A 13,984-nucleotide genomic window follows, 5' to 3' on the forward strand; every position below is an offset into this window, starting at 1 on the left:
ATCAGTCCATATGGCAATATTAATCAAAATATTTGCACATTGTACGGTAAGAGTAGACCGAGTAGTCCTAGGTAGCTCTGGAGTGGCCCCGGCAGAGACAGGCGGGGACCGATAAGATCCCCGCGCTTCAAAAGCCGAAACATCAAGCACCTCTTCTCCCTCTCGACTCAATTCGATTCTCTAAAACCCCCTGGAACAATGGTCCGATCAAACAAACCCTCAGCAATTGGATTGGGAGCTTCACTTCCTCAGCCCACCCTCTCCATCAATGATAACATCGTTGAAGCTTCCTTGCCCACTGGCCAGTCAGTGACTGTGAACCTGTATGGCGCCACTGTGACATCGTGGAAGACAGGTGGCCAGGAGCAGCTGTTTATCAGTGAGAAGGCTCATCTCGATGGCTCCAAGCCTATCCGTGGTGGCATTCCGCTGGTGTTCCCGGTATGTGAACTCCGCCATCGCGCTCGAGAGCTACAGCTAACTGCTCTGCTCATTCTCCAGGTCTTCGGTCCCCCACCCCAGAACCACGCTACCTCATCTTTACCACAACATGGCTTCGCTCGCAACTCCAACTGGGAGTTCTTGGGCAAGTCCTCTTCGGAAGCGCCCGGAAGGGATAGCGACAAAACCGATCTCACTGTGAAGTTGGACTTCGGGCTGTCGCACTCCATGCTGACCGACGAGTTCCGCCAGTCTTGGCCATATGAGTTCGGTCTAGTGTACAGTGTTACGCTGACCACGGACTCACTGGAGACAGCACTGCAGGTTCGCAATGAGGGCCAGCAGAACTTTGAGTTCCAGGTGCTTATGCACACGTATCTGAACATTGCGGTACGATGAACACCTCCAGGATTATACCTTTTCCCAGTCCTCCGCTAATTTGGAATTTGACATATAGGACATCTCCGACATTCGTGTCAAAGGCCTCGAATCCAAGACATACCTCGATAAGACCCTCCAAGGGACTTCTCACACTGAATCGTCCCCCGCCTTGGCAATCACCCAAGAAACCGATCGCATTTACCAACAACTTGACCCGGCTGTTCCAATTGTCGTTGCCTCTGCGAAGGATGACCAGCCTTTGTTCTCGATCACTCGGGAAGCTCTGACTGATGTTGTGGTCTGGAACCCATGGATTGAAAAGGCCAAGGGCATGGCCGATTTTGGCCCAGACGAGGCTTACAAGAACATGATCTGTGTGGAGGCTGGCTCGGTGTCTGGTTGGCAAACTCTTGAAGCTGGTGAGGCTTGGGAAGGTGGACAGAGCATTAAGTCGCGACTATGAAGATGAGATGATACCTTGTCCCTTACTAGTGATCTCGTGATCTTCATGCATGATAGTTATGACATAAAGACGCCTATTCCCAATTCCAAATCGAAGGGCCGCTAATCATGCGGCCGTATGTGATTTCTAGCCCCGCCTTGTTTGACAGTATTTTGACACAAATCATTATCTTCATCCAAAATTGGTCCAAGTTACAGATACACACGCTTTGACAAGGTCATCAACAAGCAACAATATTCACAATTCTCGCAGTGCCCACTTTCGTTCCATTGGTGGTCCGCTCTTCGTTTATCATGAAGCCTCCCCCTACTCAGTACCGATAGGCGAAACACCAACAATATCAATAAAAGATCGACGGCCTTCCTTGCCTTCTTGGAAAGCAGCCAATCGCTCAGCAGCCTCAAAGCTATAATGCGGACCACAGTACTGGCGTCTGCCACGCAATACCCACCAGGAGGCAGTGAGAACCATCAAGCCAACAACAATCACACTGGTATAGTTCATATTTTGAACCGTGGCCGGCAATACCAAGGGGAAACAAAAGAAAACAACAGTAACAGAAATATATAACAAAGAAACAATATTGACTGCCATTCCAAGTTTTTGTCCCATATAAAATGGCCCCGGAACCATGTTTCCACGACCCGAAAAAACATGAGGAAAGATGGCTCCGAAATAGGACAGCGAGCTTAGGACAATAAACGATGAGATCAGCGCTTGAAATGCTGTCGTGCTGCCAATATATATGCACCCCAGACAAGTGACGAGTGCGCTCATAGCAACAGTGGCACGCACGGGGCAGTTTAGTGTCGGGTGCACTTGAGCGAAGTAGTTCGAAAAGGGCGTTGCGTTATCGCGTGCTAGACTCCACCACATTCGACCGCCTGTCACGAATGTCCCAATAAGCGTTGGGAATGTCGCGAGAAATAGTACCGCAATCAGACCGATTGCGCCTGTGTTAGAGCCTGTCGCTTGTCGATAGATCTCGGCGGTTGGGAAAAAGCCAATGTTACTATTCAAGACGGCGTCCAAATCTTGAATGGAGTAGAAGAGAGCAATCAGGTACACAAAGGATGTGACAAATGCCGTCAGCATTTGCAACATTATGCCCTGCGGGACCTTGATCTCAGGTTTGGGGACTAAAACGCATTGTTAGTTGGTAGCTTCATTTTCTCCTGTTTCTCACTTACCCTCTTCTGATAAATGGCTAATACAGTCTGGGACTCCAACTGCAAATGCAGCATTCAACAGACCAGTCATGAAGCAAACTCCATCTGACCATCCACCTGTGTTGTTGTGGTACTCAGTCCACACCTGGGCATTGCTGGCATGCGTTTTTGGCATCACCGTGAGAACCACCACAGTTGTAACGAGCCCACACATGGAAAGAGTAAGGGCAATGCGGTTGAGGAGAGGAATAAACCGATTTCCCAGGCACACAATGGCACAGCATGTCCAATTGACAATCTGAAATACAATAAATACTTGCCAGGCTTGCCACTTCACGGTTGGATATCGGAGCAGATACATGGCCACGCCCTCGTTCCCCAACATGGAACTCATCGATGACGCTGATAGCAGCCACGCGCAAGCATTCAGATACCCAGTGAAAAACCCAGCTGTGCGGCCTCGACTCCGGCTCAAGACTGATGACCAATAGTATACCCCGCCGGCAGAAGGCATGGAGGAGGCGAGTTCCGCCAAAGAGGCAGAGATGGTCGTGTAAAAGACGCTGACTAGAATCAACCCGTACAGAACAGCCATTGGACCGCCATTCTTGAGCGCAGCGACGATTGTACCCCCTGTTGAAGCCCAAGAGCTTGGTCTCGTTAGTCTATCGAAGTTGTATCGGTGTAATTGCCGATTGATGAGTGCCTTACTTTGCAATGACGATCCCAAGGCTGGTCAAACTCCACAGTCCAAAGTTCCGGGGCAGCTCTTGCTTATGCCCAAGTGTAGATTCTAGCCGTACCTCATCCATTCCGGTATGGTCTTTCGGGGATTTTTCAATGTCCCCGGAGGATTGCCTTGAGAATGCCGCCATTTTGCAGTGCGTCATGCGGTGTTGGAGCGAATATTCAAGAAATAGTTTCATGCATGGCAATGACAAGATGGAGAAAGAGGAAAGGAGGCACGACGTACACTTTGTTCACTGAGTTTGACAGAGCGTACAGGGCGCATCAGCCCAATCGGGCGTGTCGCAATAAGAATGTAGGATGCGAGGGCTGATACCCTCATGGCTGCCACATGTATTCCCCAACGTCCAAGAATTCATGCAAGGATGACTCGTCCAATAATTTTCTCCGAAGGAATGCATGTTTCTTTGTTGGCCTGGCTAAAACATGGAGTTAGGTGTGTTATTATTGGCGATGGTGTGACTTTTCTTTGTTAAAAATAAAAGCATACTCCGTACTATGCGTATCAACGAATCATACGATCAAGATGTCTTACAATCCTGTTTTAATTGGACTTGTACAAATTCTTTCTCTCATGGCCTTCCCAAACCGGAATTGAGTTGATACATCGCAGGCTAAGTAAGGGGGTTCGTGGCGAATGCGGAATTTCTGGCGTCGATCCGATGGTTTTAACCACGTCCGACGTGTATGTTGTAGAGTACGGAGTGGAAAGTTCAACATTTGTAGCTTGAGGCGAACTAATTTCAGCAGCCAGGATAACCCTTGCAATATGCTATTGTCGTCTTGGCTTTGATATTTCACAAGTTTCAGGTGTTCGCCTGTGGAGATATTCTACATTCCAGCATTGTCAGGGCGCAGACCAATTGGATGATGTGCAAGACACCCTGCATACGATCGCGATTCCCTTAATGAGGCGCCCACATGGCCTCGGGTGATCGAATCATTACGGAGTACTCCGTATATGGAGACGGATTACTCCGTAGAATGCTTTAAGCAGGCATAGCGGGTGTTCCGGCATTTAACACGACACTCCTCATTAGCGATCGACGTCGGTTAAAGAGGTGCTTTATCTAACATGATTTGAAAAAAAAAAAAAAGCCTACTGGTGGACGTGGAGAGCCTGAGTTATCAAAGAAACATTCGAACACGCCATTATGCACTAGTCCTAGAGAGTATAGAGGTCTTTGACGACCTTTTAAAAATTGTCATGTTGAGGCCGGTCATAAGATAATTATTCAGATTACATTTAGCACCTTAGCTCATTGAAATAATGACGCAGCTCCTGACAGTCGCCTATGTGGTTGTAGATGTTCTCAGCTTCAATGGTCGCTGGCTAATATGGCGGAGCTCTGCCCTTGTTCGGGAAATCACTGAATGACGAACCCTCAAGAAGACGCCAATCTAGTTAATGCTGTCAGAGCTTAAGAAGAAGGTGGATTCAATGGATCTGGTGCATGTAATCATGCATAATACCTCCCCTCGAATAGCTTAATATCTCGAAATATCAAACATTTTCCCAACAATGACCCCATGAATGGCTATAGTGTTCATTTTTGCTTGATGGAACCGTTCTATATTTAGGCAGCATGCAGGATGGGTTTGCGGCCGTTAGATTTGGCGTGCTTAATACTGCTCCAAGGGACCTTGGGCTTTGAGGCTTTTCACGTGGCTAGGTGGTTCCTACTGGGCTACGATATAAGGAAAAGCAATTTTATCCATACTTATTGCATTACTTCGGTAGATATATCACACGTCAAAGGTGCAATGACGCCTTTGCGTTCTTCCTCTTCGCCGAGCACGGACTACTCTGCGGTACAATCCCGCTTCTATATGTGACACTGCAGTCAGCATCCCTCTACGACCTCTACATAGAGGTTGGGAACTAATTTTTATTATTCTAGGGTAGATTAAATATTTGCAAATACAAAGATCATTGTATTACCATCTTCTTTATAAAGATATCTTGAATGCCAGGTCATTGTTCCAAACGACCCCTAGCCCCGCCAAAATCGCTACATTATTTGGAGAGGCTGCTACAGGCAGGCATACCTTGGTATGCCTCATATCGAATAAAAACATAGCCTTCTAATAAAAAACACCCTTGAGGTACGAGCGTGGTTCTCAATTCCAGTCCGGCGATAAAGCCTTGCTTCCCAACGAAGAGTCAGTCCCCTTACATATCTTACCTGTCAAAAAATGACAACTTGATAAAGCACCTGAAAGATCAAGCATTCTGGAACATTTGCTCATGTCGCCATCCGAGATTCCGAAATATCGATTTAACATGTTTTCGCGCATCAACGAGTAGCTCATTGTACTTGCTGTTCTTTCTTCGTTATGCAAAGACCCTCCCGAGTTCTGGGTAAATGGGCCGATCCGATAATAGCCAAGGTCATCATTGCAGTGCCTGTCGAGGTTTTCCAAGGAGCATTGGGCCGTCACATTTATACAGCGGGGTGTGGCCATGAAGACTTGAAAGTATGGAGTACAAGCTCACATATATGCACTAGTGGATTTTTGGCTTCCGAAATGACCAAAATTACCTGCAAAACGTGACGTGAAAATCAATTGGGAAGCAAGGTTCCCTAGGGATGAAACGCAGAAGGTTGAACATTTACATCAAGCACGATCTTCAGCCATGATTGGCCTACCATATGAGTGTTTACTCACCCTTTCTTCGGATCGCATATCGCGCAAGTTTATTTTGATGAATTACTGTGCCCAAAAAGCTATTGAATATCGCTTGGATCGACATGCAGATCATCGTTCCGATCTTCCCAATAGCATCAGCCGTTCGACTAGTATGCATCCACTATAAGATATGACCTGTCAAGAGTTTGCGTACTCGAGGCAAAGCTATCGGCAATCTGCACACGGGGAACTTTATGCCTCAAAATAAGAATACTATTTCCATGACGAAACGATGCGATTGAAGATGGATGGACTAGGTAACACCAATGTCGCCAAACACATCCTATTACAGATATCGCGCACAGTCGCGGCGCAGTCTGCACAACATTGGGCATCCATTGGAAGACTCGGTGTCACAGGCAACCTTTACCAGCCTCTTGGCCCAGCCAACAGAAGGAAGGACTCCCAGCACAAACGAGGAATGTGATGCATATAACCCATTTTCTCCTTGTCTATCCCGTACTATATGCCTACTTTGTACATTCCAAACCCAACTGACATTGATCGGATTGGCACTTCGAGGCAAGCAATCCCTTGCATTTGCGCCCCATTCTTCCTTGCTTGTCAGCCAACTCTACCCCAGCACTGACACCTCACGGACCAAGACGCATGATGCAACAGCCTTGTCCTCGGTTGGCAGCTTTGAAATCTATCCCCGGGATCTAGCTTAGCCATTTCTGCCGAATCGCTCTCCTCGGCCCAGTAGCCTGATCCGAATACATCTATTATAGATCTACCCGGGCCGCCGGTCAACAAGCCATGGCACGCACCCAAATTTATCACTGATGCTCCTCATCAAAACCTTTGGATAAATTGCCATCTCTCATACATGGCAGACTCGTCCATTAGTTTCCTGGCAGTGTGAAGTTCGGTTCAAGACGAAGGTCACTCTATCCATCAAGATGGGGAACGAGTCGCCCACTCCGCGCCAGCTTCTTACAGAAGCCATAGTCTTCTGGGCTATAGGACTTGTTATTTATGTCGGGAGAATGTAAGTTTGAAAAGCAAGTACCGAGTTATAACAATGTTAACTCAAGAAAAGCCTAGCTCGTATAATTGGCAATGGACAGGGAGTCAAACGTTTGTTCTGTAAGTCTTTGAGGCTTTACCTTTTTGATTCTACTGACCAGTAGATCTCTAGTGGACGACTATGTGATGACAGCAACGTTCGTAAGTTCTATTCCCGACAATCAGGTCACTTCGTTCCACTGACTAACTGCTCGACCTAAGGCAATCTATACCACAATGCTAATATTGATTCAAATATCTGCCCGTTACGCGACGAACCTCATGGACCCAAAGGACTACGACAAGGTGTTAGCAGACCCAAAGCAAGTCAGCGATCGGGTCTATGGAAGCAAAATTGTCATCGGGCTAGAGCAATGCATGTTGATATCAACTTGGGGCGTTAAGACGTGCATGTTGATGCTTTATTGGCGAATCACGCAGAATCTGAAATCGAACCTCTATATCAAGATTCTTTCTGTTTACGTCGCCATCGGATTCGTCGTCATAATGGTCACCTATTATGCTGTCTATTGCCGGCCATTCTCACAATACTGGGCCATGCCCGTGGATAACATGCAGTGTGCGACATACCAGCATTACTCGATAACCCAAGCCGTCTTCAACATTTCTTCTGACGCCGCCATGTTCGCCGTCCCGATTCCCCTCCTCATCAAAGCCCAACTCAAGATGCGCAGAAAGGTCGTCCTCATCGGTGTTATGAGTTTGGGCTTGTTCACCATAATTGCTGCTATCCTGAACAAATTTTTTAATTTCGCCTCCCCGCTCACAACCACCTACCAAATCTGGTACATCCGTGAAGCCAGCACAGCAATCTATGTCGCCAATCTCATGTGCTGGTGGCCACTACTGCGCAAGCTGTTTGGTGTTAAGGCATTCCAATATAACAGCAACCGAGGCCAGCGACCTGGAAATTCCGATAACCAGAAGAACGAATACCCCAGCAACTTGAAATCTTCTTCATTCACATTCTCTCGCATATGGAACTACCGAGGAAACAAGAACGCAACACCAGGCAAGTACAGAGGAGCCAAGCGCTCGAGTACTGAGCCCATCAACAAATCCAACACAGAGTTCTTCAACGATATGCATCGTATCGAAGCTATCCCCCTTGAGACTTGGAGCAAAAGGAGGATCTTGGAACTGAGACATCGGTAAACAAAGTGTCACCAAGCTCGTTCCAAAAACAATGCGATGTTCAATGTGACCAAAAGCAGCATGCACGCTCGCCCTGTCGATAACAAAATGTTCCGTGTATTTGAAATTCCTGTTTAGCTTGTACGATCTACGACGCTTTAGTTAATTCTTAGTATCTGAGATATCCGCTTTCCAAGCAGTCCTCCTAGAAGCCTTCTGAGGTATTTGTTTTATTCTTCTCCTTTCTCTATCCTATAGGAGGAAGGCCGGAAGGACAGCACAGGATTTTCTATGAATAACCAGGGATAACAAGGTAGAGTGTATATAGAAAATTCGTGACTTTGCTGGAGATGAGCGTGTTAGCTTGTTCGTGCATTTGAACTTGAATGATTCTTCTAAGACATGCCTACGCCGATGCCTGACTTGTCGGCTTTTTACCATGCATTTAGAGAGCTTCTCTTTATCGTGAATACAACCCTCTCCCTTCTTTAGGCTTTGCTCTCTTTCCTTTTTTCTCCCACGTTCTACTCTGTTCACCAATATGGGTGCTATCAGTGTTTTTGTTACCCGCGCCAATACACAAGAAGCATCTGACCAAGACCTTTCACGAGACAGACTCAGCGAGTCTCGCAATTCGGTCGTTCAAAACTGCGAGACCTTCTATGATCGTGTCTGTCAGGTTCCTCGCTTCTACACCGCCATCCAGAACTCTGATCGGCCACTGCGTTCTTCGGGATCTTTCTTCCAATAACTCACCAATATCCTAGGTGAGGGTCACGACAAAGGCTGTGACGTGATTATTATCTTGAACGGCTGGCACGCCCTGACCATAGATTAGATGACATTTTCTATAGGCACCTCCAGGCTACTTAAAATGCGTATTTTTCTTCCCAATTTCTGGTTATGTTTCCCATGAAGTAGATAATAAGAGTTTACCCCGGACTCACAGCTCAACCATGGTTGGTGCCGATCTTATAGCAACCTTGGAAGTGAGGTAGAGTATGGTGAGAATCGTTTTGGCAGATATATTCCTGAAACAAAGCGCCGATAGTCTAGTGGTTAAGACTCCGCTTTCCCACAATGGAATACTCCACTACCAAGCGGCAGCCCGGGTTCGAACCCCGGTCGGCGCATATACCTTTTTTTTCCTTTTTTGTCTCATTTCTCTCACGTCACTCTTGATTTTCTCTGTTGCTTCGTATCTCTTCTATCTATCTTCTTTTCTTAATCTATCGCTCTTCGGTTGTATCAAACTGCAGCACGCGCCCACCAACTATTCGTAGCTGACCTAGAGATGGTGCACTGTGCGAGCGAGACAAGATAGGTTTACGTTGAGGATTTGGCTTAGTTGATTGACGCGGAAGAGGCAAGGGGTGATGGGGGGGCGCGCGCGAGGGACAATACAGAAAGATCCTCCGAGACTTCATTGCAGACTGGACTCTCGGACCTCAGCTTGGTTTCATGTATATCAATAAATGAAGATTATATTCGAGTGGCAGAGAGCCTCAAATGTATGTAATAATCTTGGGCTGCTGAAATTGGCGCCCAACCTGGCAAGCCAGTCAGCCCCCATATCTTGCCGGGAGAGCCTCCTAGACCTTGTCCAATCCCATGAGCCTTTGTACTACATACATCGACCTTTGTACAACATCATGGATACAGACTGCAGTCAACTCCTCGGAGTTTTCGAGAAAGCAACAGAGCTCAAACTCTGCCCCAATCGCCTTTGGGCGGTTGCGAAGGAGGATTTACCAAAGATTCTCCCAAGTTTCAACTTGGACACGTATTTTTCAAATCGGCGTGAGGGGATTTCAGACCTTAAGGACCATGGGGAATGTACATCCAATTTCTGCGAATACTCTCAGCTTGATTTTACTACGGTGCAACAGCGTCACGAATGCCATGATGCCAAATGTGGACGATTACGAAGTCGATTTCTGAGGTACAGGTTGGAGCGTGCTGTCAGCGAAGGAAGCTCAACGGTCTGGAATTTGGACGGAACCTCTTTGCTTCAGCATCCTATGCCATACATGGCCATTTCTCATGTTTGGTCTGATGGGACCGGGAGTGGAGCTTGGAGGGATAGCGCTGTGAATGAATGTTTATATGCATTCTTCAGAGAGATTGCAGGCCGGTTCCAGTGTCAAGGAATATGGTGGGACACCATTTGCATTCCTCGGGAAAAGGCTGCACGTAATAAAGCGATTCAAGTGATCCAAACCAATTACGAGAACGCGCGAGTTACCCTAGTACATGACTGTTTTCTACGAAACTGGCGGTGGGATCCCCAAAATGCTTGTTTTGCCATCCTCATGTCGCCTTGGTTTAGTCGAGGCTGGACGGCCCTTGAATTGGCCAAGTCACGCAAAGTCAAGGTCATCTTTAAGGGGTCTAATGGTCCTGTTTTTAAGGACCTAGATGAAGAAATTCTTGCAAAGGAGGACGAGCCTGATGGTCCCCGCAAGTTTGCATCACGGATCATTCAGCATCTCCGAGACAAAATCAACACCCTGAACGACCTCTTGAGCGTTTTAAGCGCAAGATATACATCTTGGCCGAAGGATATGGCTATGATCGCTGCACTTTTAGTGGGTGTGAAGCCTCAAGACCAGCAACAAGAGACATATAAGAGTATCATTAAGCAATTCGGCTGGATTGCACCCGGTCACCTATTTCACAACTCGTTTACTATGTCTAATGGGTTCAGTTGGTGTCCGGCCAACTTATTTGATATTCCTTTAGACTCTTCGCCTCCATCCTTGTTTGTTTCCCCAACTGGATATGTTATAGGAAAGTGGCGTGTGAGTCGTGTGAGAGCAGGCCTTGAAAAAACTTGCTGGTGGGGTCGTACCCATGCCCTGATAAGGCTTGAACTCCAACACGCTCTCGAATCTCCTGGGAATTGTCGGCTCTTAGCCGAGTGCAGTACCTCCTTAGTTGAAAAGGCTTTGCTTGTTCGAAAGACGGGATGGACTGATCGCCATCAGTACATTGGTGTGTTGTACTTCCGTCAGGTATTAAACACAGCCACCGATGACTGGGTTGAAAAAGAAGTGATAATATCAAGTTATATTAATGATCATCGAGAAGAAGTTTTGATAGACACCAGCATTGCCAAAGACTTGAACATTGACAATGTTGATGTTTCCGACTGTGTTTCCAAACCTGAAAGATTACGCAGTGCGATATGGAGGGGATATTGGGATACATTCAGCTGTCTCATAGAGTGGAAGCACTTGGATATACCAGATGAGATAGGACGACGACCACTACATCTTGCAGCGGAACGAGGAGATGTGCAAATGGTTCGGGTTTTGTTGCGCTCTGGAGTGACCTCAAATCTACAGTGCAATCAAGGGCGGACAGCGTTACATAGCGCTGTTTGGGGAGGCTCGACTGCCGTCGTGAACCTTCTGCAAAACAGAATTGATGGAATGACGAAGGACAAGGATGGAAACATTGCTCTGCACATTGCAGCACAGATGGGAGTTGCATCTGTTGCAAAATCTCTCATAAATGACATCACTGGCAATGCGGCGACTCGTTGCGGTCTGACACCCCTACATTTTGCTGCCATATGGGGCCACAGAGAAGTTATTAAATTACTACAATATACCCATATCAACGCCATAGATAGCAGGATTGGTTTGACGCCGCTTCATTGTGCAGTTGAAAGCGGAAACATAGAGGTGGTTGAACTCCTCGTCGAGTATGGCGCCGAACTCAATGCAAGACGCAACCTGGTGGGCTGGACCCCCTTGCATATCGCCGCGATGAGCGGGAATAGGCTCATTGTCAAAACTTTGCTTGCGGCAGGCGCTGACAGGATGGCTAAGGACAAATATGGTTGGACGCCGCGACAGTTCGCAGAAATCAATGAGCATGTCGAGCTGATGGATGTTTTACCCGGCGAGGGCGTTGATAGCGTCTCAAGACCCGGAGATCACTGGACCCCCCTACACTGCAAAGCTATCAACAATGACCGTGGCATAGCGAAGTTGCTGATAGAGAGGGATATTGATACGTACCTAACCCTTCCTAAGAAGGATCGGTTCTCACCACTAAGATTCGCGGCAGAGAACGAACTCGGAACGGCAACCGAGTGGCTATTTTGGCAGGACGATCACTGGCTGAAAGAATCCAAGATAATGACGCTGAATTGGGCTGCGGAAAGAGGCTGTAAGGGATTTACCGAGCGGCTGCTCGAGAATGGCGCTAAGACGGAGCGTGGGAAAAATTCGGGCACCACACCGCTACTTATAGCTTGCCGTTATGGTCACGAAGCAATTGTACAGTTGCTACTTGAAGCAAATGCAAACAAAGAAGCAAGAAGTACGTCGGGAAAGACGCCTTTGCATGTTTCAGCCATTGCCGGGCACGACTCAATTGTGTGGTTACTGCTAGAGTTTGGCGCCGACAAGCTCGCCAATTCTTGGTCTTTAAAAACCCCCTTGCAATATGCTACACACCATGGGCACCAGGGGGTAGCCCGTCTCTTAATTGACGCCGGTGCCTCTATGGATGCTTGTACTATAGACCCAAAAGATCAGTTGAGAGTCGCTTATCGAGACGGGCACAACAAAAGCTTTCAGCTGCAGCTCGGGTCTTGCAAAATCAAACTCTTTGTGAATCAAAGCGCTGGGGATCGTGGTGGTAAGGTTTCCAATTTCATTTCAAATGGCAATGTAGATGACTATGAGGATGACGGCGAGGATGGTGACGAGGACAGTGACGAGGATAGTGACGAGGATAGTGACGAGGATAGCGACGATGATAGCGACGAGGATAGTGACGAGGATAGCGGTGATAGGAATGTGGTTGTCTCTGCGCACGACTGAATTACTAAGAGCATGCCGCTCAACCTCGTTACTACCCAAAGACAAACGAGAAACGTGAAGCTGCTACCAGAGACAAGCGTGGATAATAGAAATAGTCTCCATCGCCAGGGATCACACTTGATAAGAATGGCCGTGAGAAAATGGTACGTCTTCTTGTCGAAACGCAGGTCAGCATTCCAGCCGAAGTAAATGATACAGTAACGACACTCTACTACGCGACTTGTAATAGGAAGCCAGCGGCCGTTAGGCTATTAGTAGCAGCCGAAATTGCGAATAAAGGAGATGCTGATATCCTTCCGTGACTATGATAAGTAGATAAATGACTATAATAAGTAGATAAAGAGGGCTAAGTGTGATGATTGAACTACTAATTGAAGCCGGGGCTAATAATATTAAAGCTCAAAAGACTACTCAGTTGATCGAGGCACCAATATGGTGGCCGGAAAAAAGCGAGCAGCCACATGGCTAGATATCTCGGTTATGGTAGGCCGGGTTACGATTATTCGGCGGATTTGAATCGACCATCCACATCAATGCTAGATGTGAAGCATCTACGATACCCTCATTCGCCGTCGCAGGTGAGGATAAGGCTGCTATACTACTGCTACTCGAGGCTAATGCCGTCATAGTCATATTCATTAGAGATTTCAGCTATTGTAAAGTTTCTTTCCCTCTAAACTAATATTCACTCTATGATTTAGGTATCTTTGAATGCGAAGACTTACTAGGTCGCTATGCCCCAAACACTCATTTGTAGTCTGAGGAATATTTGGAGCACCAAGGCACCAACCGCGATAATGGCGTTGAAACTGGACTTTCCCATTTATTGTGTTAGGATGCCGCCTCAAAAGGAGCGGCAGTACAAAAAGTCAGCATGTCTTAAAAGCTCAGTGCTATTGGATAAGATATCGCTGCCCTCGCTATGGTCGCCGTAATATTCCGAGATTGAGGCTCAGAGCATAAAATGTAGGATTTTGATCTTGCAAGATCATGGCCACGTTCGATGCCCCTCATTTGTATTTTGCCCGGGTGGATGGCTTAGCCTTCGTGCCGGCTGATGCGTATGTGCTGTCACTCTTTTTGGAATTAAA

At 47.1% G+C, this 13,984-nt stretch overlaps 6 protein-coding genes across 6 annotated transcripts; 5 read left to right on the top strand and 1 right to left on the bottom strand.

The window, feature by feature from the left end:
• Nucleotides 1-198: 198 nt before the first annotated feature.
• Nucleotides 199-1,285, top strand: N7500_005207 (D-hexose-6-phosphate mutarotase; the record flags this gene model as incomplete). Its single annotated transcript, XM_056676352.1, has 3 exons — nt 199-441; nt 502-831; nt 899-1,285. 3 exons carry the CDS (start codon nt 199-201, stop codon nt 1,283-1,285), a joined length of 960 nt encoding a protein of 319 aa, XP_056531352.1.
• A 306-nt stretch (nt 1,286-1,591) lies between these two features.
• N7500_005208 (putative choline transport protein) lies at nt 1,592-3,329 on the bottom strand (the record flags this gene model as incomplete). Its single annotated transcript, XM_056676353.1, has 3 exons — nt 1,592-2,424; nt 2,476-3,104; nt 3,166-3,329. The coding sequence occupies 3 exons, from the start codon at nt 3,327-3,329 to the stop codon at nt 1,592-1,594; spliced, it is 1,626 nt and encodes a 541-aa protein (XP_056531353.1).
• A 2,807-nt stretch (nt 3,330-6,136) lies between these two features.
• N7500_005209 (uncharacterized protein) lies at nt 6,137-6,319 on the top strand (the record flags this gene model as incomplete). The annotated part of the gene is made up of 1 exon (XM_056676354.1): nt 6,137-6,319. One exon carries the CDS (start codon nt 6,137-6,139, stop codon nt 6,317-6,319), a length of 183 nt encoding a protein of 60 aa, XP_056531354.1.
• Nucleotides 6,320-6,794: 475 nt separating this feature from the next.
• On the top strand, nt 6,795-8,076 carry N7500_005210 (uncharacterized protein; the record flags this gene model as incomplete). Its single annotated transcript, XM_056676355.1, has 4 exons — nt 6,795-6,883; nt 6,935-6,981; nt 7,034-7,062; nt 7,123-8,076. The coding sequence occupies 4 exons, from the start codon at nt 6,795-6,797 to the stop codon at nt 8,074-8,076; spliced, it is 1,119 nt and encodes a 372-aa protein (XP_056531355.1).
• Nucleotides 8,077-8,596: 520 nt separating this feature from the next.
• Nucleotides 8,597-8,806, top strand: N7500_005211 (uncharacterized protein; the record flags this gene model as incomplete). Its single annotated transcript, XM_056676356.1, has 1 exon — nt 8,597-8,806. One exon carries the CDS (start codon nt 8,597-8,599, stop codon nt 8,804-8,806), a length of 210 nt encoding a protein of 69 aa, XP_056531356.1.
• Nucleotides 8,807-9,707: 901 nt separating this feature from the next.
• On the top strand, nt 9,708-12,893 carry N7500_005212 (uncharacterized protein; the record flags this gene model as incomplete). Its single annotated transcript, XM_056676357.1, has 1 exon — nt 9,708-12,893. The coding sequence occupies one exon, from the start codon at nt 9,708-9,710 to the stop codon at nt 12,891-12,893; it is 3,186 nt and encodes a 1,061-aa protein (XP_056531357.1).
• Between the last annotated feature and the right edge of the window lie 1,091 nt (nt 12,894-13,984).

The sequence above is a fragment of the Penicillium coprophilum genome (genome assembly GCF_028826855.1).
Source record: "Penicillium coprophilum strain IBT 35676 chromosome Unknown utg000004l_segment0_segment0, whole genome shotgun sequence".
In the NCBI taxonomy this organism is placed as follows: domain Eukaryota; kingdom Fungi; phylum Ascomycota; class Eurotiomycetes; order Eurotiales; family Aspergillaceae; genus Penicillium; species Penicillium coprophilum.